Raw genomic sequence first — 25,803 nt, forward strand, 5'->3', positions numbered from 1 at the left:
GTCCCTCTTTCTTGTTTCCAAATGTTGGCATTATGCTGTATATGGTATTTTACTTGCCTCTGCTCATGAAGAGAGCAGGCCTGTCTGGAAATGTGTGTGTACTGGAAGAAATGTGTACTGGAAGTATCTTTGGTTCAAGTGCACGTCATTACTTAATAACACTTTGTGTGTTTGACACACAGGACAACTTTACTATCTGAAAACTTGCAAATTTGGTGTAGAATGCATTTGGAAAAAACTAAACTTATTACTTTGGGAGTGTTGTAACATGGGGATCCCGTAAAATATGGAGTTCATCTCCCTCGACTAGCCATCAATTAGGCACTACGTTTCCTGCTTTAGGCATGCCGACATCATGCATTTAAGTCTCATTAGTTTAACTGAATCCAGACAACCCTTCAACATTAAATGCATTAAAGTGCTTGGTGTGTGGCTCCCCTGGCTAGTTTTGATAGCGCACCAGGGAGCCACAACGCACAGATTGGGAACCACTGGAATAAAAGATCGCAATGGAAGCCTCTTTACGCCCCCTGATGAGATTACCATTTTATTTGTGCAGTGCCACGACAAGGACCTACGCAACCTATTGCACGCAATAATATTGATATATTGATAAATAATACTTCTCCCACTCGCCTTCCTGAGGAAAATAAACTAAAATAGGTTTAGTGTGGAGAAGTGTGGCTCAATGATTAGAGCGGCAGACCTTGATGCAGAGGTCTAGCCCGGGACCAGGGTTCAATTCCCCGCCTCGGCGGGTCTTGGGCTCAAAAATTCCACGGACCTGATAATTCTTGCCTCGGTGCCATTCCAATCATGGAGTCCCACTCTGCAACTCTGGGCAATAGCTTGCTTAATCTCCACAACGGCCCCCACAACGCTAAGGATGCCTGGCCTCCACCTTGGGGGTGCCCAGGAGTGGATGCCTCACAGGGAAAGCCAGGATGGGTTCCATAGCGGTATTCGTACAAGCGCCTTGAGACCCTTGCGGGTGAGTAGTGCGCTATACAAGTATCAAATTACAAATTTTTTTTTTTTTACTGATAACCTAGGAGATCTTGGAAGCCCGTTTGCAATTATCATCTAGTAAAACACCAGCCCCAATCTGCTTCCGTTGAGTTCTGTAAGGGCCCTGCCAACTCCTTGTTGCAAATCACCATGATATATATTTAAATGCGAGAGAGAAATGTAGCCTCCCTAGACACTTTGGTGAAGCACATATTACGTTTTTTTCTGAAACCAGATGGACCAGTCGACAGACGTTCCTCATACTTGCCAATCTCCCTGATTTATGCCGAAATCAATAATATCTTGACCAAGGTTCTGGACAACTGCTTCTTCAAGGTAATTTAAGACCTGAGCCGCCACCTGAAGGACTTCCCTCGCACAGATACGGTGGACTAACAAAATCACTGGGGAAATCCCACTCTGGTCAGTGAATCGTTTTCCCCCAGGTCACCGCCATGAACAACTTCAGGGAATGGGACAACCTTGGGATTTCTACCTTGAGATTTCTACCTTGAGCAGCATCACCGTGTCCGACACAATTAAATTCTTTGAGAAACTACACAGAGTTCGGCCTTGGGAACTCCCAATTCTTTTACTTACAACGTGCTATGACACCATACCTTGCAACATACAAGAGGTCCCTTAATTTATCCCACTTGAGGTCAAACTTAAAATGTCAGTTACATTCAAAGTAACAGGTTTCTGCTTTGTATAGATCCCCCTTCCTTAACATTGCAGACTCTATTAAAAAAATACAACAATACTGACCTGGAAAATGGATCTGGGCCTCTTGGAAGATGAAATGTGGACAGTTGTCTTGATGACACCAAAGGAAGCCGCAATATCTGCTAGGTATTGCCTGATACAATTCAAGTGTTACATCAAATCTACGTAACTCCGCAATTGTTGTGGCGAATACAATGCAGTCCCGGTGCAACATGCTTTAGATGTCAAACTGAGGTGGGGGGGGGCTTCCTGCACACCGTGTGCATGCAGAATTATTCAACCTTTTTGGAAAGCGATAACTAGCATACTACAAATAGCCGTGGGTCACCCAATTGACTTGAATCTCAAAGTGGCCCTGCTTGCTATTATAGAAGAAGATGGCTTTGCATGTGCTAAAAAGCCCTCATTGAGACTGGGTCTGAGCCTCGAAAAAAGTAACATCCCAAGATTGGAGGAGACAAGTTGCCTACAGTGTTGAAGAAAATAGAAAGCAAGTTGAGATGCGTGTTGTACTATAGAATTGCCTATGCTTGAGCCAGTAGAGGATCACCGTAATTAAACTAAAGTACGATTGGTTTAATGTAATTCCAATTATCTTTCAATGGCAGTTGTGTATTAAATATGCTCACATATGGGATGGTGTGTACATCTCAATGCTGATGGATGGTGACACACTGTTATGTTATCAAGTTTCTTATCATAACATTGAAAATGCCAGTAGCCCTATACCGTTCTACCCAGAACCCATTGCCTCTGCAAATCTGCTTGCCACCTGATGCTCTGCTCCACTCTTACCTCTTTGATGGTTGAGCAGCAGCCTATCTATCTTTCTGTTTATTTGCAAGGACCCCGTAAATGCTGTACGGTTGTCTCTCTGGCTCTACAGCCAGTACTTCTTTGACTTAACCTGATCCACGCTGTTGCCTCACTTATTCGCCCAACGATCATCCTTTTATTTATTTCTACCACCAATGAATCTCTAACCCTAAACCATTTACTATAAAATGATTTGCCTTGGTCACTGGGGTGATCGAGGCGCTGGCTACACAACTATGGCTGTTTCACTTCAAGTAGCTAAACTTTAAATGAGGTTGTTCTAAAATATCACTCTTGAAATCTTTGTTGTCATGCCCATTTCTCTCTTCTCATGGCCACTTCCCTTCATTCTTGCCCTTTTCAGCTATTTCTGATGTGCTTCGTTACTCGCTCTTGCTGCTTGTATAACTCCTATTTCTCTGACGCCCTCCCTTTTTACTGCTCACAGATGTGGTGACCCCGAATGGACTGAATGTGAAGAAATTCTCTGCCATGCACGAGTTCCAGAACTTGCACGCGCAGAGCAAGGGCCGAATCCAGGAATTCATCCGAGGCCACTTCTATGGGTGAGCTGCCATCTCAACACACATTTTCTGTTTCTCATGTGTCTTATTAAAAATAGTGTCATTGTGTTTGCTTCTCCAGAGAAGATTCTGTTCTTTGGGGCCAGGTGAAGTCTCCCAGCCCAAGTCCCCTTGGTGACTCTCTGTAGGAGATGGACTTGCCTACAGGGAATGCGATTTCAGTAACCTAGTGTCCAAGCCATATTTTAAACAACATTCACTCTGACTGTTTACAGTTGAATAAATGAAAGTCCATATACTATGTCTAAATCTCGTGTACTAACCGGTTTTGACTGGCCTATGAGGTAATTTGGCATAGTCTGATGGGCTGGTCTGACAGATCGGTGTTTGTGGGATTTGTCTTGGTTGTTTGTGGACCTATTTTATGGTGTACTGGTATGGCTTTTGCTGTTGATTTCTCTGATTGTACTACGAACATTGCAAAAATGCTTGCAGTCACTCTTATCACACCTAAACAGCTAGTCTGTAAATGTTTTAGACTACCCTGGTTTGCTTTATTTTGGTGCCTGGGCCCAGAGCCTTGGCTTCCCTCTCCACGTCACAACCCTGGTTTTATTGATGGCAATACCAGTAGGCGTATATATATGTATGTGTATAGGTTTTGATTGATGGCATTAAATGTACGGCTATACATAGGTTTGTGTATAGAGGTGTGTGGGTGTGTATGAGTTTGTGGGTCTAATAATTGCACTGGCGATAAGGCTATGTATCGCCAGGCGCACCTAAGGCAAGCCCGTCTGCGCCCGTCCGTGCCTAGACCGCGCCCAGCGCCAGAACCCCTGGCCCCCGCAGCAGCCACGAGGACCGCCACCTCTACTAAGATGCCGTCGCTATCAACCCAGGAAGGACCCTCACCTGCTGCAAGGCCGCCCCAAGGCGCACCCATGGCCCCTTGACCTGGCTGAACTGCAGCTTCACCTGCTGCGAAAGCGCCAAGACGCCTGCCACGACGGAACCCAACGAGCTTAGATGCATCCTGATCAACACCCGCTCCGCACACAAACACGCCGTCGAACTCTGGGACCTACTCGACACCGCATCACCGGACGTCGCCTTCCTAACCGAGACCTGGAAGAACGAAACCTCCTCGCCAGACATCGCCATACCAGACTGGTACAAGATCACCCGCAGAGACCGCACCAACAGGGCCGGAGGAGGAATCGCCATCGTCCACAAAAACACCATCAGGGTCTCAACAAACACCCAACGACACCCTCAGCACCGCCGAACACATGCACTTTCAGATCCACACGGACCCCAAGACCACCCTATGAGGCACCCTCGTCTACAGACCGCCAGGACCCCGGCCTCAATTCTGCGACTCCATCGCCGACCTCATCAGCACGCACGCACTGACCTCCACCGACTACATCCTCCTCGGAGACCTGAACTATCACCTGGAGAACAACAACGACAGCAACTCCTCCACCCTGATCGACAACCTTGCCAACCTCGGACTGAAGCAGCTCGTCACAACGCCGACCCACATCGCCGGCCACACGCTAGATGCCATCTTCTCCTCAAGCCCACACGTCGCCTTCAGCCACGCCTCCGAACTCACCTGGACAGACCACCGCTGCATCTACTTCTCCTTCCGAAAAGCCCTCACACACCACCGCACACTACAGACCCCCTGCCGCTGCTGGGGCAATCACCCAAGAACAACTACAGACAAGCTTCGCACTCAACCCTCCGACGAACCCACCAACCCCGATGAGGGTGCACTCACCCTCGAACGCTGGATGAACGACTGCGCCAACACTGTCGCCCCGCTGAAAAATCCCACCAGCAGAGACACCAGCAGAAGAGTCAGCTGGTTCACCCTGGAAATCCTCGACTCAAAACGCAACTGCCGGAAACTGGAGAACATATGGCACAGCGACAAGATGCCAGACAGCCACGCTGCCCACAAAGACGCCATTCAAAACCACCACCATCACCTCATCAGGACAGCCAAAAGGACCTCCTTCACAGACCGCCTTGACAACAATGCACACAACAGCAAGGAGCTCTTCACAATCGTGAAGGAACTCTCCAACGCCAACGACATCCCACCATCGCAAGCCCTGTGCGACTCCCTCGCCGCCTTCTTTCACCGTAAAATCACCGACATCCATAACAGCTTCAGACCCGGACCACCCCTGCCGACGACACCCTGACTGCCTGGGCCAACGTAAGCATCGAGGACACAATCCAGACCATGGGAACAATCCACTCTGGATCCCCGTCCGACCTGCTCCCGCACCACATCTTCAACGAAGCCAGCAATTCCATCGCACCCCACCTGCACAAAATCATCAACCTCTCCTTCGAGACCACCACCTTTCCTGAGAACTGGAAGCAAGCAGAGATCAACGCCCTACTGAAGAAACCCAAGGTGGATCCGAGCGACCTCAAGAACTTCCGACCCATCTCCCTGCTTCCGTTCCCAGCAAAGGTCATCAAGAAGATAGTAAACATCCAGCTCACCCGTCAGCTCGAAGACAACTGGACCCTCCCAGTCAGGATTCCGCAGCAACCACAGCACCGAGACTGCCCTAATCGTCGCCACAGACGACATCAGGATCCTACTAGACAACGGCGAGACAGCGGCCCTCATCCTCCTGGACCTCTCCGCCGCCTTCGACACAGTCTGCCACCGCACACTACGCACGCGCCTCCACGACGCAGGGATCCGAGACAAGGCCCCGGACTGGACCACCTCCTTCCTCTCCGGCAGAACTCAGAGTCCGCCTCCCCCCGTTCCGATCCGAGGCCTCCGAGATCATCTGCGGCGTCCCTCAAGATCTTCCCTCAGCCCGACGCTATTCAACGTCTACATGGCACCACTAACGGGCATCGCCCGACAGCACGACCTCAACATAATCTCCTACGCCGACGACACTCGGCTGATCCTCTCCCTCACCAAGGACCCCCTCACCGCCAAATCCAACCTCCACCAGGGAATGAAGGCCCTCGCAGACTGGATGGAGGACAGCCACCTCAAACTGAACACAGACAAGACGGAAATCCTCATCCTCGGGTCCAACCCCTCCGCATGGGACGACTCTTGGTGGCCTACGTCACTGGGGTCCCCCCCCGGCCCCCACCGACCACGCACGCAACCTGGGAGTCATCCTCGACTCAACTCTCCATGACCAAACAAGTCAACGCAGTCTCCTCCACCGGTTTCAACACCCTCCGCATGCTCCGCAGGATCTACAGATGGATCCCGTCAAACACGAAGAAAACGGTCACCCAGGCCCTAGTCTGCAGCAGACTCGACTACGGAAACACCCTCTACGCCGGAGCCTCGTTCAAACTCATCAACCGACTATAGAGAATCCAGAACGCCTCCGCACGCCTGATCCTCGACGTCCCACACCGCGACCACATCACCCCCCACCTGAGGAACCTGCACTGGCTCCCCGTCGACAAAAGAATCTCCTTCAAGTTCCTGATCCACGCACACAAGGCACTCGACAAAACCGGCCCAGCCTATCTCAACAGTCGACTCTCCTTCTACGTACCCAACAGGAAACTCCGCTCCGCTGACCACGCCCTGGCCACGGTCCCACGCATCCGGAGAACTACTTCTGGAGGCCGATCCTTCTCTCATCGCGCCGCCAGGACCTGGAACACCCTCCCCCTCTACCTACGACAAACCGACGACCTGCTGACCTTCAGGAGACAACTCAAAGACCTGGCTCTTCGACCAATAGCAGCAGCACCCCACTCTTCTCCCCCCCCCCCCCCCCCCCCCCAGCGCCTCGAAACCCTCACAGGTATGTAGTGCGCTTTGCAAACTATGTGATTGATTGATGTATGTATGTATGTATGTATTTAAGAGTGCGCACATGTTCAAGAAAGCCGGCAATGACTTGAGCTGTATTTTTGCCCAACAGTACTGACCCTGACTTAGGTAGTGTGTGTTTTCACTAGTGACTGCCGTGATGGGAGCAGTGTGTACTTGTCCAACAATACTGACATTGATGTCTCTTCCTCCTTCTAGGCACCTGGACTTCAACCTAGACAAGACTCTTTTCTTCTTCATCGCTGGACGCTACGAGTTCTCCAACAAAGGAGCGGACATCTTCCTGGAGGCGCTGGCTCGCCTCAACTACCTGCTCAGGGTAATGGGATGGAAAGGAATCAGCAGCCCGAGGAGGGGCATGCCGAGATTGAGGGGCAGAGAGAAGGGAGACCAATAATGAGCTCTCTGCATTCTGTTGACGAGGAGGCTAATATTTTAATGTTGATTGTTGCCTCAATAGACATACAAGGCTTGGGGCTAAGTGGTGGCCTTTTGAGAGGGCGTGGGTCTCCCTGTACTTTAGGGTCAACTTCGACCCCCCTGGGGAGGGAGATCTAGGCCCCAGTCACATAAATTTTTTCAAAAACAAGGTCTATGGACTATGACGATCCATTAACATATTAAGGTAAAATCAAACCCTAGAGAGACATGGGAGGGAGTTGATGAGTAGGAGAAACTAAGTGATGAAAGAAACAGGCCGATGGGTGATGGAAACCAAGAGGAAGCGAGAAGAGGAGGATTAGAGAAGGGCGCAGCTGAGATAGTGAGTGATGGAATTGAAAGGGTGGATTGAGGATGTGGAAGGAATGAAACTGAGAGACTGTGGTCTGAAAAGCCACCCAACACCACCCCATACTACCCTCAGCCCTTACTTCGCCTGAGTCCAGCAATGCTGAAAGTGACCCTTGGCCATCTTAGAGTCAGGTTTCTGACACATTGTGTGACATATCTGTGGCTGCTGTAACAGCACTTAGTTTTTGGGACTCTAGTGATCTGAACACGCCCCTTGTTTTCAGTAGGGTGCTCTGTAGGCTGCTGTTGGGCAATGTGCTGTTCATGGCGAACTTCCCCCTTCTTCTCTTCCAGGTCAATCAGAGTGACATCACAGTAGTGGCTTTTTTCATCATGCCGGCCCGGACAAATAACTTTAATGTGGAGACACTGAAAGGGCAGGCTGTGCGGAAACAGCTATGGTGAGCTATGGAACCCACCTTACCCGCCTGCCAACCTCATTTACCAACACTGGCACCTACACACTGCTCGGGCACTACACATCTTCGGGAGCCATACATAGCTCTGTCAATGCACCCTAGTCCTTGCCTACAGCTTCCCTTGCTCATCGGGCAGTGGGACTTGCACGTGGCCCTTTGCACACCAGTCCTTAGTAGCTTATCCACTGTTATGCAAGTGCTAGGACCCACACATAGCTGTGTCAATCGTGCTCCGCAACATCAACCACTACACCACCAATTAGCCCGGACATGACTCTTTCTGTGCATTTCAAAAATGACTAGTGGGATTCCTGGCTTCTTGTAGCTGCATATAGCTCTGTCATTGCTCCTCAGTCCAGTCTGTCTGCATCACCTTCTAACCCTGGACTAGAACCCCTAGTGCAGATAATGCTAGACTAAAACACCTCGTGTGATTCCTGCAGCAGAAAGCACCAACCTCTTACTTTCACACTTCTGGCCTGATACACCCAACTCTGCTCCATACTGTACCCTTTGTCGTCTCCCAGCTACCACGTGGATTGAAACCCAGTCTGCGGAACACCTTGATCCTCCCACGCTGTTTCAGAACTGGGATCCACACACAACTCTACACTCTGATCTGCTTTGATCATACTCAGTAGAACCCAACTCCCTGTGAGGTCAAACACTGCACAATACCAAATACCAACTTAAAATAACTTAGCACAGCAATGACTGTAATGATCTGTAGCACCCCAGTAATTCCAGGAGCACGTGTGCAGATGAGCTGCTTCTCATCCTTCCATAACCTCTCCCTTTCTCTTCAGGGACACCGCCCACTCCGTCAAGGAGAAGTTTGGGAAGAAGCTGTACGAATCGTTGCTGGTGTGAGTATCTCACTATTTTGGCAGGACAAGTGAAGAACAGTCATAGTATGAGTCATCTTGCCTTGAGCCTGGAACAAATCCATTTGAAATGTACTCCTGTGAGATGCCATCTTCTCAGAGTAACCACATGCCCCTCTCCCAAGCAGCCTGAGTGTCTGCTATATCGGTCCCTTCTGCTCCTGCATCCAGACTGGTTTATGTCCTGCCTCGTATTGTTAGAGCTCCAATCGCTCTGATCAGCTTTTATGCGTGCTTAACATGAAGCCAATTATTTAATAATATATAAGGAGTGCACCACAAATGGAATTGTATCTGTTTACTTAAATTATTAAACGTTCTCGCCCTCCACTGTGGGCGTTAATAGCAGGTGCCTGTCAAACATGACAAATGCAAAGTACACGTGGCGCTACACTAGCCCCCCTGAGATTAGAAACGCGATCAAGGTAAAATGGTATGGAGTAGATAAAGAGACACTGACCCCACATCTCATGACTTGAGACTTCTTTGAAGAATTGTTTTTGCAAAGATCTGAACCCAACATTGGATGGCAGGAGTATGCGAAGCATGGGAATCTACAGCATTATATGATGCAAACAGATGCTTGCAGGGAAAGTAACTTTTTCTTCTTGTCAAGTGTAAGAGAAACTCAAACAATTATAAGACACGGATTGCCCAGAAGAAGCAGGAATATGTTTCAAGTAATTCTGATTATTTTGGTTTACTGACATAAGGTAAAGACTTCAAACAATTTTTGAAAATGGAAATGGTAGCCAGGGATTTGTTGAGGGAACCTTTTAAACTCCAGCAGATATTGCTCAGGGTACTTGGCTCGAAGACTTTAGATCAACTCCTGTTCAAGATGTGCCAAAGCACATTGAAATGTATGAGTAAAAAAGACACTGGCATGAGAGAGGACTTTGATGTGAGACTCAAATAAGATACGCTGAGCAAACTGGCTACTGTTAACGATTTAAATAATTCGAAATTCCTGGGCTCAAAACTTCTTCTTCAAAGCAAGCTCTTGATTTGTCATCCAGTCTGCTGTGCAGCTGTCCTCCAGAAATGAATCCTCTGTTGAAGACACACATGCATAGAACCAGAATCATGGTCAATTGGTGTGATTGTTTCCATGTATAAAACTAAGCATTTAAATGTAGTAGGCTTGGCATCGTATGATATTTAATTTTCTTGGGAGTAGTTAGATACTAATAGCAAAGTAACATGGTCTTTCACTTTATGGCAGTTCAGTTTTGCAAACTTAAGGAATACTTTTAGTGTTTTTTTAATTTTTACCTTGCTGTTTGAGTGAGAGATCAGATAAAACAGTTCTTACTTTTCTTGCTGAAATATAGTGTAATGGAGTATTTGAGACCAGTCTATGTCTGTAATTAAAGATGCAAGTTCAACTACTACTAGATCCTTACAAAACTCCCAACGACAGCGCTGGAAATCCCATTATATGACCTTTGACATTACAGGCCGTTACATAACATGACCTTTGTGTCCATGAGAACAGCATACCCATTAGTTTGTGGAGGCTTATGTTAAGACCCCCAAATATATTCCCTTTGCAACATAAAGTAATGTGGAAGCTGCAGACTGTGCAGGAGAGACTTGGGCCAAGTCAGAGTGGTTTTTCAGAGCCCATTGTAGGGACACAACATAAAACATGCAATCAAGAACAGACCTGTCTTGTGCTTTATTTTCTAGCACCTTAAAAAATCTGGGGGAAATCTAAAAGTGTGGGGAGTGTTCATGTTGACTGCACATAGCATAAATGCTCAAAGGAAAGCAGGTTACACAACTTGGGTAAAACCTTACCTCATCCTAAAACTGCAAAAGACTCCAAAGTATTTCATTAGGAAGGGTAAACCCCCTGGATCTGAGCGTCTTGATAGAGCGATGGAGGCAGGCAGATTTGACAGAATGACCCTGTGACAGAAATTAAAGATGTGTACCCGCCCCTGGTGCCACTAACCTTGAATTACCTTCTTTTTAAGAACAATCCATATTTATTACACAAGAACCCATCATGAGATAACCTTCTTTCTTTAGGTAGAGCAGTTCCTGGAAATAAGAAACAAAATAGCCATGTCATACTGAATTGCATTCAGCCAACATAAACCATCTGTGAGCCCCGACCTGTGCCTGCTCAGGCACAAGAATGAAGGGCACTAGAGCCCTGAAACAAGGACCCAATACCTGAAACGGAAGTGTTTCCTCCTTTCGATTACGATCGCACTGGACACGGTCATCTTCTCGGATAAGAAAGAGGAAGGAAAAACATGGGAAGGAAATGCAAGAATCCATATTATGTATTTTAAATAGAGCTAGGTACATGGTCGTTTCTTCCATGGCATTCACTTCTGGTCCATCCCTTTTGTAATGTGAAGGTTGAACAGTGGTTTCAATTGCAGGACGATCGTATAACGTGGATGGTTGCTTAGGTGGTATTGTCTTACTGATTGAGTGTGAGGCTTTGATTTTTGGATGGACAGGTGTGGCTTGCGTCTCCCTCCAAAATCTAATTCATCCGTCTACACGGCAATGGTTTAATTGCTGTCCCTGTTTCAGGGACTATTAGCAATATCTCACACACCTCTCACTAGCAGGCTGTTCCTTTGACACCTCCTGTTGCCCTGAAACTACCAATGGAAAACTGAGCAAGGATGCTTTATTGGCATAACCAGAAATACTATTACTAAAGCTCGATTGTTTACAGTGTCTTTCAGTTTTATTGCATCTCTGTTGACCCGTCACTGGAAGGCATCAAAGACCCCACACGGTTGACCATTCTGCCCTAACTCTGTGTTCCACTCTACAGGGGAAATCTACCAGATATGAACAAGATGGTGGACAAGGAGGACTTCACCATGATGAAGAGGGCCATCTTTGCAACACAGGTATGGGCTAGTGGGGTCCTTATGGTGTGAGGCTTCTTGGAGCATGTGGGCTGTGTGCCCCCAGAGTGCCTCCTAGTAAAGAAAGTATTGTGTTCTAAAAGAGGACTAGAACGTTACTAGAGGTGTAGATTCGCCCTAAGAGGGTGGCAGGCTTTGCTCTAGGAGATGGGAGCTGTATTCAGTTTGACTACTACTGTTTTAGACGCAGGGTTTTCCTATGTATATGAGATGTATTTATGTGTGTGTTTTCTGGAGGTGGTGCTCATCTAGCAAGATTAGCTGTTAGCTCTTTTTCCAGATCCTCTTGACTGTAGGGAGCACCAGCAGTCTTAAAAGTGGTAGGACATTTTCTCTTTACTGGCCTAGGATTTTGTAGTCTGGATTCGAGAGCTGCAATAGTTAGGTCCATGACACTTCAGAGAAGGCTATTGTGAATCATTTCAAAGCCTATCGCATTGGAGATGGTGTAACGTTTGATACAGTGTAATCCAAAGTTATCAATATCAAGAAAGTCCGAGTCCAAACAAGGGTGTTTTACAAATCACTCCTGTTTAATACACATAGTGAAAACCAGAGGCGTGCGCTTATATGGTTCCAAGGTTGTAATCCTAAGCAGGAGCTACTACTTAATAAAAATGAATGCCGAAATATTCACTTATGGCCAGGGTTTGTGAAGCCTCTTGGAGACTCTTGTCACGACCTTTGCGAAACCTCAGCATCGTGTCTTCATAGATGTAAAGACCAGTGTTAATTTGAAAATTGTATCTGCGATTGTTTCAAACTAGCACTGGTGATGCAGTTCCTGTGAAGGTTTCTGTGAATTTCTAAGGTTATAAATAAGATATTCTGAAGTGGCTGGGGCCCAGGAGCTTGACCTGACCTATGGTTACAGTTAGAGAGAGATTAATCTGGGTAGGGCCATGTCAATTTCCCAGAGGTGCACTGCCATGGCTATAGCCTTTTCATTATTTTCAGTGTTTAGTATTTTATTCCTAGTCGGGCTCCTTATCTGTGTTCTGTCATTCTTGGTGGGTCTGTGGCATCCCCACAGAGGTTAATACAATGAGCAGAAATTCGGAAGTACTTGTCTGGGACCTTTTGAATATCTCATTGCCCCCAGTCCAGTTAAAATATGGAGGGACGGCCTTTAGAGGTCATGTGACATGGTCTAATGGGAATTTCTGGGCCAGCAGAAATTTTAGGGTTGCTTGTGCAGTGATGTCATGGCTGAGTCACCACTTTGTCCTCTTAGCTGTACTTGCTCATCAGTCTTGAGGCTGATTTAATTTTAGGGGTGCTACAGAGACATCAGGACAGTGTTGTAACTCGTAAATCCTCACCCAATTTAGAGATCTGGGGCCTTCATGTTTTTTCTGGGATGCAAAGTTTTATGGAGGTTATTTAGGGAGTATTTATACTCATCAGCCGCCGATGGTCGTAGTTGTAAACCATCAGGGCCCACACAAATTCTGTTAACTTCAAGGAGGCGTTAAACGGCTCAGGGATTTCCTTCAAATTACTGGCTTAAGTCAATCGTGTGTTGGACAGAAAGGATTTCCCCTAGAAGAAAGATATCAAAGATTTGCTGGCACTTGAATCGGATCTTGAGTATTTGGGCTCTGGGTTGAGGATGGGGGTGATCCCAAAAAGCTTTGAAAAGAATAGCTTTAGGATGGGAGGGATTTTAAGTAGGACTGTGAAAATGTTTCTTTTCTCTGCTTTTGGGGGTTGACTGAATGTCTTGGCCAGGAAGATTTTTATCTTGATGATGGAAGTGCGGGCTGCTTTATGCCTTGAAAATAGTTACTTTACTCTGGATGGGTAGGTAGACCTGGAGAATGTGGGGGCAATTTTGGTTTTTAGTCTGTAAGCGTGATGTCTTTGCTTTGTAACAATAGGGATATGTTCTTGGAGCAGTGGGCTTGTGTTGGTGCAAAGAAACCTGCTTTCACAAAGAGAGAGACTTTCTAAATGGATGGACTAGTCCAAACAATGCTTTTTATTGTGCTGTGAGCGGCGGGGTTTAGATGAGGGCTCTGCAGTTTGTTGCAATCGCCATCCTTCTAGGGAGATGTGCTTGGTGCCAAAAGGGGTGGATGTATTGACCGTTCTGGGGAGGGTGGCGGGCGAGAGGGGTGGGATGAGGGGTTGTTGGGTACACATGCATGTGTCTGTGTATGAGCCTAAGATATGGTGAGCTTGTAGGATGGGCAGCTCTGCAGAGGGGTGAGTAGGGTTATCTTACCCAGGGGGGGCTCCTCCATGTTGGTAGAGGGGCGTCGCCACACTGCTTTCTTGCAGTGCGAGAAACAGAAACATAAAATGGTATTAAAAATACCAGTTTATGTTTTTGCTTCTTGCACTGTGAGAAAGCAGAACGGTTTGGTTGGGGCGGGCGGGTGCTCAGTCCTGCTCCAGGGCAGGGGAGGAGTTGCTTGCCCACTGCCGGGCTGCGAAGGTAAGTTACCGTTTTTAAAAGTTATTTAAAAATAACACCCCTATCCCCCCGCACTTTACTCCCCTACCCGTGAGCCATGCCGGCCGCGACTGGTCTTACCTGTGGAGGTGCACATTGTGGTGAGGTAGATGGCTGTATGTGATTTTATGGAAAAGTTATTTAATTGAATCCCATTACTGAAAATCCATTTCCCTGAACCTTTTCAATAGACATTTTAAAAATGAATGGGCATTTAGCCATTCATTGAAACAAATTCCTAAAGTGACTTTATTTTATTAAACTTCTTTTTCCTTATATTTCAAATTGTTGATGTCATTAAAGTAGAAAAATAAATTTTTATTTTTTTATTTTTTTTTTACAAGGTTTACGTAGATCCTTTACCCGTATGCTGCCATATAACTGTTTGTGTATTCTCTCGTGTGCGTGTTTGTGTATAAATGTGCACGTGGTGTGTGTGTGTGTATATATGTGTATATGCATGTGTGTGTATATATATATATATATATATATATGTGTATATATATATATATGTATATGTTGTGTGTTTTCATAGGAACTTGTAGTAATAGCTGGAATTTGATATGGTATATGCAAATTTGTCCCTTTGTTAACCTATGTTCTGTAGTTGATTTATTGTTCTTTCTTATTTCAAAGTACAGGTGTTCCTGTTTTTTCCTTATTTTAATGTAATGTTTTATATGTATTTCCCTAAAATTGTCTTTTCTTTAGAATTTTTTTTTACAATGGTTTAGTTCCCTCCATGGTTTCTCAGTTTTTGTTTTTCTATTCATTCACATACTTTATACATTGATGGGCTGCTTTGGAGGCACGTGTGATGGCAAGATACAAATACCTTCTATTTGCGATTCTATGGGGTTGTGTGTGCATGATGGAGCGTTAGATGGGCGATGAGTTTGCTTGTCCAGTGTTCTGAATTTTTTTAAATGTCATTTTTGGGATAAAAAAGACTGATTGTCACTTTCTTGTCTCCTGTTTTCTCAGCGTCACTCTTTTCCTCCAGTCTGTACCCACAATATGCTGGATGACTCCACTGATTCGATTCTGAATTCTATCCGCAGGATCGGGCTTTTCAATAGTGGTGCTGATCGAGTCAAGGTGAGCACCCAGCACAGGTTGGTCACTAAGGGCTCCAACCTCACGACGCCACTCATCCCACCCCCTTGGACTCCTGTTGCCTTGAATACCCCCCGCTTCCCCCCATGGGCTCCTGATAGCCTGTCCATAATTGTGGGCACCCACCATTTCCGATCTCGCCCTCCCCCTGAATCCCTGTATCCCTGCCCCCCAGGGGCTCTCTAGCCCTGCCCCCTGCAGCTCTCTCTTCTTGCATGACCTGGTAGCACAGACTTCTCCATGGTTTCTGCATAGCCCTGCACACAGTGGGTTTTCTGTAAAATGACTCGCCTCTCCAGTTGGCTTCCTGCAGCTTCACTCTCCTCTGTTGGCTTCCCCTATCCCTTGCACCTTCTGTGAGCTTCCTGTAGCTTAACTCTACTCATAGACATCTTGCCACTGTGCCCCAACTCTCGCCTCCCATCTATGTCCTTCTATCTAAAGGCTGTCTGTTGTCGCCGTGCCAGCTCTTTACAGTCGCTGTAGCTCTTCGCACCTGAGTAAGCTGTCTGCAGGCAGCACCCTACGCTGGTCACCCTGCAGACTTCCACCTGAACTGATCCCCACCTGAACGAACTGCTTCCCTGGCGCCTCTCCTATCCGTAGCTTCTTGTAGCCATTCCATCTCTTTCTATAATTTTTCCCCTCAAAACCCTGTTGCCCTCTCTGCCCCATACACTGTCTGTAGTGAATCATCCTAGGATATCCTTTCCCCCAGTGTCCTTCCTGCAACAATACCACATACTTGGGCTCCCTCTAGCTCTGGCCCGTCTTTGCTTTCCGGTCATGTGGGCTAACTAAACTGTCTGAATCCAGAGAGCCATGTTACCCCTGTGGGATGTCTGTAGATCTACCTTCCGCCACCAAGAGCGCGATGCGTCCCACTGTTAATGTCTTGAAACCCTGCCCTCCTGTGTTCCCCTGTAGCACTGCCCACCAGTAGCCTTGCTGCACTCCTGTCCCCATGCTGTCCTTGTAGCTCAGCCACCCCATGTGCTTTCTATACTCCAATTCTTTGTTTCCCCGTCCACACCTTGTGCCTTCTGTATGGGACCTGCATCACCCCTGGTGGGTGCCCTGAACTCCAGCTCCCCTATGTGGATCCCTGCTGCCCAGGTAGGTAGGCTCCCCAACACCTGCCTCTTCTCCGACCTAGTGCCCCCTTTTGCATTCCTAAGCCCTCTCCTCACCTATTGTTCTATGGATGCTTTGCCCTATCTTGCTCTCTGAGCTCCTGTATCCTTATCTTCATTGCCACTCTCTCTTATGTGCTCTAGGCACGACATCTGCCTGTGGTTCTCTTCGTCGTTCTCTTTAGGTGTGCATCATCAGTCTTGCTGTGTTCTGCCTTTCTGTGAGTAGATTAACACTCTTGGTGCCTGTCTTCTACTCTCTCTTGTTGTGCATTACCAGCTTCACTGCCCTTTTTTTCTTCTCTTACATTACCTTTCCCACTTACCTCTTCCTCTCCTAAATGTGCAGTAACACTCTTGCTGTTGCCCCCACTGATCTTTCTAGATGTGCATTAACATTTTCACTTCCTTCTTCTGCTCTATCTATATGTGCATCAACATTTTGCATTAAGATTACCATTGGTCTGCTCTCTAGGTGTACATTAACAATAACTGTATTCCTCCTGTTCTGTCTAGGTGTGGATTAACAGGCTGAGTCTTTTTGCTCTCTCTAGGTGTGCATTAACATTCCTACTATCTTCCAGCTCTCTAAGCGGGCATTAACACCGGGACATTGCTGACTGTCTAGGTTTGCATTAACACTACATACGCCAAATGTGCACTAACACTCACTGTCTCCCGCCTTTTCTTTCTTGGTGTCCATTAACACTTACTTCCTTCTTTGTTTATTAACAATCTACTGCCCTCTTGCTCCTCTTACTAGCTTCCTGCGTGGGCTAGGTGTGCATTAACAGGCTCGGTGCCTTCCTCTTGCTAGGTTACACTGAAACTCACTGTTGCCCCTAACTGTGTGCATTAACAGTCCTACAGTCTGCTTTTGTACGAACTCTCTCACTTCTCCCCCTCGCTCTCTCCAGGTGTTAATTATCACTCACTAGCCCATCTCTAGGCATTCATTAACAATCACTGCCCCTCTCATGGTTTTCATTAACACTTTTTTTTCTCCCCTCTTCCATAGGTGTGCATCCACACGTCACCCCTCTAATTAGGTGCGAATTAACATGTATTTTAGTGTCTTCTTCTTGCTTTCTCTAGGTGTGCATTAACACCCTTTGTATTCCCATCACTCTAGGTGTGCATTAACGCCCTCTGTATTCCCATCACTCTCCCTAGGTGTGCATTAACACCCTCTGTACTCCCATCACTCTCTCTAGTTGTGCATTAACACCCTCTATACTCCCATCACTCTCTCTAGGTGTGCATTAACACCCTTTGTATTCCCATCACTCTCTCTAGGTGTGCATTAACGCCCTCTCTATTCCCTTCACACACACTATTCCCATCACACTCTCTAGGTGTGCATTAACACCCTTTGTATTCCCATCACTCTCTCTAGGTACAGTAACACCCTCTGTACTCCCATCACTCTCTCTAGGTGTGCATTAACGCCCTCTGTATTCCCATCACTCTCCCTTGGTGTGCATTAACACCCTCTGTACTCCCATCACTCTCTCTAGTTGTGCATTAACACCCTCTATACTCCCATCACTCTCTCTAGGTGTGCATTAACACCCTTTGTATTCCCATCACTCTCTCTAGGTGTGCATTAACGCCCTCTGTATTCCCATCACTCTCCCTAGGTGTGCATTAACACCCTCTGTACTCCCATCACTCTCTCTAGTTGTGCATTAACACCCTCTATACTCCCATCACTCTCTCTCGGTGTGCATTAACACCCTCTGTACTCCCATCACTCTCTCTAGTTGTGCATTAACACCCTCTATACTCCCATCACTCTCTCTCGGTGTGAATTAACACCCTCTGTATTCTCATCACACTCTCTAGGTGTGCATTAACGCCCTCTCTATTCCCTTCTCACACACTATTCCCATCACACTCTCTAGGTGTGCATTAACACTCTTTGTATTCCAATCACTCTCTTGGTGTGCATTAAGGCGCTGACTGTCTCCTTCTAGGTGTATGTTAACGCTCTGTCTCTTACCCTCTCTTCTCTTTCTTGATTTGCATTAACATTCTTATTGTGTGCCCACTCACTCTAGGTGAGCATTAACATGTGCACTAGCTTCCACGTCTCTGTATGTGAATTAATACCTGCTATTTACCTGCTGTTTTACTCTTACTTTGTGTAGATGAGCATGAACAAGCGAAGCGTCTTACACACTCTAGGTGTTCAGTAACACGTGGTGTCCTTCCCAAGAACTTCAGTTGCTCTCTCTAATTGTGCATTAACACGCTTCTTTTCTGATGAATACTTCGAACCGTAGATGCCTTCTGAAACTTATCCGGCACCAAACTGGATCAAGTGACTTTTGCAATAGCTCCTGCATGGGTGGGTGGCTTCATGAGCTCCCTTCCAGACTCTCTCGCCTCAGGGCATGATGATGCATCTCTGCATGTAGGCACTACCCCGTGTGCTGACATCATTTCCTTTTTTCCCATGCCCTTCAGCTTGGACCCAGAGCTCTGCTTCTACTGATTTCCGTTATGTTTTTTACCACAGGCTTTTTGCTTCTCTAACCTTTTGGAAGCTTGTAGGAATGTCGCCTCCCCCCCCCCCCAAAAAAAAACAGATGACAGGCTTCAAACCGTGTTGTATGTGCCACAAACAGATTTTGGTTACACATCAGCATAATATCCGTAGTGCTTTAGTACCAGACCTAAACCCAAGTCTTGTGACCAATACATTCAGATGCAGGCTAATCTAGAAGAGGTTTTACAACCAAATTCTTCTCCTTTGCCACTCTGCTACCATTTAACCAGGCTCTTGTTGATCCAGTCATCCAGCTTGGTCTAAATCATTTTCTGCTCCAGCAGTGAATTGACCTACTGCTAAATGCCAAAGAGCAGTGTCTGGAGAGCCCAGGTTTTTGACTCCGCTCTCTACTCCAGATAGACTTGTGGTTTGTACTGTAGGCCCCCACTTGTAAGGTCAACCAGAATTCTTCCCCATCTACTCCGCCTGGCAAGGAATCTGAGAATTAATGCAACAGACCAGAACGTTTTTTCATCTGGCAAGCTAGTATTGTGTCCATTAAGTGTTGTCTGTCTTCTGAGATGCAATAGCCACACCCCTGGAGCATGGCATGTGAGGTTTTACCCATGCTTCCTAAGGACCAGTGTAATGCTTTTGCATAGACCGCTCAGACTGAGCCAGACACAGCCAAGAAAATGGTTTGATCAGGACTGGATACCTCTGACTCAGTAGCTCGTGCCCTGGGCACAAATGTTGTTAAATGTTGTGCCTGGATGCGCTCCACTGAAATTTCCATAGACGTCCTGGCATCTTTAATCGATATGCCTTTTGATGGGGCCAGACATTTTGGCGAGCAGGCCAATGTAGCACTGAAGCATTTCAGAAATGGCGGAGAATTATCCTAGTTCCACCACAGCACAGAGAGTTACAGGGCATTCTAAAGGACTTGTTTTCCACCACCATCAACCTTTTCAGCAGCTAGTGCCGACCTTTCACTGCACTGGGGGCAGATGTGGTACCAAAGAACAGACACAGCAGCAGCATAAATTCTCCACCAGGCACCACTTCAAACCTCTTTAGTTCGCTCTTGAGTGAACAACTGGGTTCAGCAGCAGAGTTTAATTTGACACTGCCTACCCTGCTGGCGTTTAATCACTTCAGCTCAATGAATCATCAGGTTGTCCAAGTTGGTCACTTTCTGGACACCCATCCCCTCCCCATTTTACTCTGCTGTTGACAAATCCTGCCTCTATCCACTCCAGGTAAGTGTTGCTGTTGGTCGTAAACAGGCCGTTCGGATTGTGTCTGACGTGGAGCGGGGAATAGGTTGTAACTAACAGTACTCCCTAGTCCTAAGAAGGATGGGGGCTTGAGACGGATTCTGAATCTTGGGTTGCTAAACTCATTCCTCAAGAAGTTCAAGATTCTGACCCTCACTCATGTTCTCCTGGCCTTGGACCATTAGGATTGGATGCTGTCCTTGGACTTACAGGATGAGTACTTTCATGTGCCAGATCTGTGTTCCCACAGATGTAACTCTATTTTGGGATTTGGGTCAATTTGACTTTATTCCCCTACCTTTGAGCCTTACTTCAGCAGTCGAGGCTTAGCAAAGGTCATGTTGATCGTTGCAGCCCATCTTATATTCTCTATAATATTACTTTTATATTATATTTCTTTGTATGCAATGTTCTCCATTAAATGTCTACACCCTGCTCTTTATGTAAAGCGCTCTGATACCCTATCTTGGGTCTGGTTTGCGCTATAGAAAACTCTAAAAATAAATAAATAACTCTTCTCAGATCAGAGCTTGCTGCAGCTAGTTTTGTACCACCTGTAGAACATAAAGTTCTTTTATTGCCTATCCTGGGTTTTTTTCATCAATGTGTCCAAATCTCAGCTTCAACATTATTTGAAGATAGTCCATTATTGGCCATTTTGGGCACGGTCCCCTTGAAGGCCTTTCTGCCATTGCAGTGACTGAGACAAAGGGCTATGATCTGTATGGTTCAGGCTAGAACTGTTGTTCCAGTGTTGAGGGTTCTGAGCCTACTTGGGCTGCCGACATAATGCATCTCCTGCTGTTGCGTGTATATATGTCACTCACTCCTTCTTGCAGTCGGTCAGGGTGCAGCTTTTCCGAAATTGAATACTGTGTTTTCTACCTCCATCGTACCAACCATTTTAAGTGAGTGATGTTACACCTCCCATGTGGGTGCAGCAATGTTTGCATGTGTCGCATGCTTTGGGCCTATATAGAGGTGGTTGTTGCCTGGCCAAAAGCAGATCCATGCAGCGCCCTCCTAAGGCAGGCTCATCTGCACTCGACTGCCCGAACGCCTCCAGGCACAAGCCCTTTTACCAGCTCTACCACAGGGGCTCATCAGAAATCCACCAGGACCACAGGGCACTGCTTAGTATGTTTTTACCTTGCTATGAAATAACTGAAGTCATTAAGACTACACTAATGAAAGACAAACTATACCACAATGTCCCTCTCTGTGGGGTTCCCTCTCACTGGTCCCTCAAGCAGTAACTTCAAATTCTAGGTTCGTATTAAAGGTGTCTAATGCCCGGTCCCTGTGAGACTCACAATGTAGATACATGCTGTATTATGGAAGCCTGGCTGCAAAACTGTTCAGATAATTCTCTAGATGAGCTGCTGCCACCCAATCATTCTATCCTTCGGATTGATTGGCAGGGCAAAACTGGCAGTGGCGTAGCAGATTTCTCAAAATGGTCTTGCAATAAATTAAATCCTTTGACAACACTTGTGGGAGAAACACTAGCATGCATGTGCAAACCTTTTGCTAATATTATAAACCTGCTCTGCTTGTACGCCCTCCCCAAATCAATCTAGGAGCTACTGTAGATCTAATTGATGATCAAGGGAAATTTTCCTTCCAACAGCGAATATCCTATTATTTTCGGAGACTTTAACCTCCGGTTGTAACAGTAAGCCAGGCTACCCTTTGCTTTCTCAAAGACCTACAAGTCTTCAATCTCACATTCATAAATAAAGAGAACACGCATCACTCAGCACCCGCCTACTTGATGCCCTCATCACTTCTAGCACAAATTATATAATTCTTCTGGCCTGGACCGACCACTTAGCCTTCCCCCCCCCCTCACCTTAAAAGATCAGAAAATTAGTACTATAAAATATGTAGTAATACAGAGATGCCGATGGCCTTTGTGTCCCCTAAAGGCTATGCACATACCTGCCCTCCTTAGCATCATAGCAGGATCCTGAAGCTAACTGAAGATGACACATTTTGAGGACACAATTCTACTTCTAAAACGATAAAACCTGCCACAGTCTGAGTCCTCATTCTTGAAACTGCCCTTAGCATACACATGAAGCTGCCCTGAAGTTAGAGGCATGCAGAGCTGAAAGAAGACTGAAATACAGTCACAAATCCAAACACCTGTAATTTACTTCACTCTCCAATTAGAAGAAACAGATATACGTAGCAAAGCAAACCTACTGTGGAGCCCACATACTACAAGCACATAACTGTTCTGAGGGTTTGATTGTCTTTCTTCCCCTGTGGCAACCCATACACCTACTAAAGAAAATTCTCTCGTTTAATGACCCCAGTGACTACCACCCTATCTCCTTACCATTCTGTCTGGAGAAATTGTTGGTCTTTACCCAGTTGCATCCTGTTATCGAGACAAATGGTTTGCTCCATCCCGTCAGGCCTGCTTTTCACCGGGTCACCGCATGGAGCTAGCGGTGTCCTCCGTAGCTGATGATCTCAGGGGATTGGTGGTGTTTCCAACTGTGCAGTGGCGGTTTCTCCCTGAGGGCGTCGTGGCTGTGCCCCCGTTACCAAAGTGCTCAATACTGATGCACATCATATTTTATTGATTATAAAAAATATCCATGTATTTTTAACGCTTTTTATGTCTTCTATTTAAATAATAGTCTCCATATTACCGCCGCCATGACAGTGGCCGTTCGTTGTGGCGGCTGGAGGCATGTCACGTGACTCTCCCCTTGCATGCTCCCCCTTGCGGGCCCAAAGAAGCCAAGTGTTTGCTGTGCTGACAACCTCACAGCCCTAAGTGTACAACTCTGCAGCTCTACATGCCAAGAACAGATGCATACTGGTAAGTAGCATATTCCTTCAGGGCCCAGTCTCCACCCCCTGATGGCGTGAAGGCAAAGTTCGCCCCGGGCGTTTAAAGTTCAAGCCCAGTATCGCTAACCCTCCATATCAATCAGAGAGTAGAGAGCTTATCACCCAGCCCTTTCCCAACTCATTCCAGGGCGTGGTGGGACCCACACTGTGACGAGTTGGGAAAAGGGGGTGTGGCAGACCGGAAGCAGAGTATTCGAGTCTGCGCAGACTCTATCTCAGACTGCTTCCCGCACGTGTCTGCACTCTGTGGTGGTGGAACTTTCTGGAATGAAGCCTTGGCCACTGCATCACGGACACGACTGCAGCCCCCCGAGACAGTCCATCATTTTTGTGCACTGTTGTTGCTTGCCGGTGCCACCACAGCAGCACTGACTCCTCGACTGAACTCGGGAGTCGGCATGGAAGTTCACCAGCAGCCCAGGTGGGCCTTTTTTAAAGTTATGGGCTAGAGCGGTAGAGCAACGATGGGGAAGCAGACTCTAGTCTTGCCAGGGACCAGGGATGTACAATATTGACTGCTTAGCTTCGGTGGGTAGGTTTTTGGACCAGAGGTCTTTAATGGCGCGGTTCTCTCAGAGCATTATTGCCTTGCAGGGAAGAGTGCCATTATCAGCTAGTTTATATACCATGCAATGTCTGAGGCCTGCTTGGTCTGAGGGTCTGCGAGAGGTCGCGCTGAAGGACATTACAGCTGAATATTGGAACACAGGGTAAGCTCGAAGTGATGAAAAGGCAGCTTGGTGTGGTACACGAAATCGGGCGCCAGTAGAAAGGAACACAGCGTTCTTTGTGTAGTATAACATGCTCCATATATTGGCCTCCAGTAGAAACAAAGGCATGTGGCAGCAGACTATGGCTACGTGAACGGTAGAATGACTGGCGGGTCAGCCTCAGTCCAGCGCCTCTGGGCCCTGTAGAGAGCCCATAATGGCAACGGGCCGAGTCCCATGATGGTAACACGGGCAGTTCACGGCGTTGGCGCTGAGCAAAGAGGAGAATGTGCAGCAGCTGCGGAGCGATCAGTGCAAAAAAAGGTGCAGTAGCACCGAGGCCCAGAGGTAAGAGGGACCCAGTGAGCCTCAGTTGTGGCTGCCCTGTCCTACCTTAAATGGTGGCGGGGGCGTGTTTCCACTGGGTCATCTAAAGTACTCAATTCAGGCCTAATACCTTGGTAATTGGGAATAGTGGCATTTATGGATTCAGATTTTAAAACCACGTGTGAGACGTGGAAGTCTCTCAGGAATCCATTGCCCCATAGCTCCGTTTCAAGAATACCTTGCAAACCGGACATCTCTAATGGCAGTCAGCTTTCTTAGAACAGTGAACTAAAATAGCCAAAAAGGCCTCCAATGTGCCACAATGCTTCTGTGTGCATGCTTTGAGATGCACACTTCATCATCATGGCATTGTTTTGTAACTAGCCCAAGATGGGATCGGTTTACATGCATGTGTCATGGTGAATAGCGCACATTCATGCATCATGACACAACATGACCAATGGTAGTCCTAGAACAGTACAGAGAACATTATCCGGATATAGCCATGGCTAACAGCTGCCCGATGAGGCAGGCCACCCTCCTGTCCACATCTGCCATACTTCCACGAACCTTCTTATGAGCTCCTGGAGAACCTTCAGTGGTAAATATAAGCTACACTGCCAATCAATATTATGACACTTCAGGGCCAAAATGCATCCTTAAAACATCACCATTCGATATGCTAGCAGTCTGCACCTATCGCGTGACGAGTTCCCTATGCGTTGAAATGAATTTAATCAATTGGGGAACACTGAAGCAGCCCTGGGGAAATGTTGGGTATGCAAAACACACAATCCATAATCATTTAATGATTAAAACGAAAGTTCTTTTTTACCACAACTCCTTCATTTCTAAGCGCTGTAAATAAGAGTGCCCTGCAGGGCGTCCATAAGGCACACCCACGATTTTCGTCAATATGTCTGTCCATATTTATAATTCTATTCAAGTTGACTCGAGGTGTTTATTTCACCTCATACTTAGCGGCTGGAGACTCTTGGCTCCCTGAGTTGGCGCTACCAAAATGCACACTGCATGCTAATGACTGAGTTTACAGAGTTACATGGCGCGCTATGCTCCTCATTCACTCCTTTTTTGGGGGGCTCATTCTCACAGATGTTAGGTTAGCAGTTTTTAATAAATAAAGTTATAAACACGTTTGTGGAAAGAGCCTGGTTTGGTGATGGCAGGCAAACTTTCTCTATTGTGTGTTAATAATCACTCATGGTAGAGGCTTCATAAGTAAACCTCCCAGGGTCGTACATCCATTGAGTATGTTGATTTCTCAGATTAAATTATATTGTGAATTAGGCTCTAAAATGCCTTCCAGCATTTGGCTTTATAGGTTCTTGTTCAATGTTGAATATGTATTTTGGAATCCGAGCTTGGTCTGCCTTTTCGCGATTGCCTGTTTAGCTGTTGATTGCTATGCGCACATCTCTTAGCTCTGACGAATACCAGGCATTATATGTGGTATTTTTGTGTTTCTCCCTTG

At 46.7% G+C, this 25,803-nt stretch overlaps 1 protein-coding gene across 3 annotated transcripts in view; it reads left to right on the plus strand.

Annotated features, from left to right (window-relative positions):
* GYS1 (glycogen synthase 1) overlaps positions 1-25,803 on the plus strand; it is a 187,395-nt gene that overhangs the window by 141,402 nt on the left and 20,190 nt on the right. For all 3 annotated transcript variants that reach the window (XM_085616284.1, XM_085616285.1, XM_085616286.1), the window contains exons 6-11: positions 2,999-3,116; positions 7,126-7,246; positions 8,014-8,120; positions 8,945-9,004; positions 11,829-11,907; positions 15,368-15,481. In XM_085616284.1, the coding sequence (XP_085472410.1) occupies positions 2,999-3,116; positions 7,126-7,246; positions 8,014-8,120; positions 8,945-9,004; positions 11,829-11,907; positions 15,368-15,481 (599 nt within the window). The remainder of the gene's footprint in view (positions 1-2,998; positions 3,117-7,125; positions 7,247-8,013; positions 8,121-8,944; positions 9,005-11,828; positions 11,908-15,367; positions 15,482-25,803) is intronic.

The sequence above is a fragment of the Triturus cristatus genome, chromosome 7 (genome assembly GCF_964204655.1).
Source record: "Triturus cristatus chromosome 7, aTriCri1.1, whole genome shotgun sequence".
Lineage (NCBI taxonomy): Eukaryota > Metazoa > Chordata > Amphibia > Caudata > Salamandridae > Triturus > Triturus cristatus.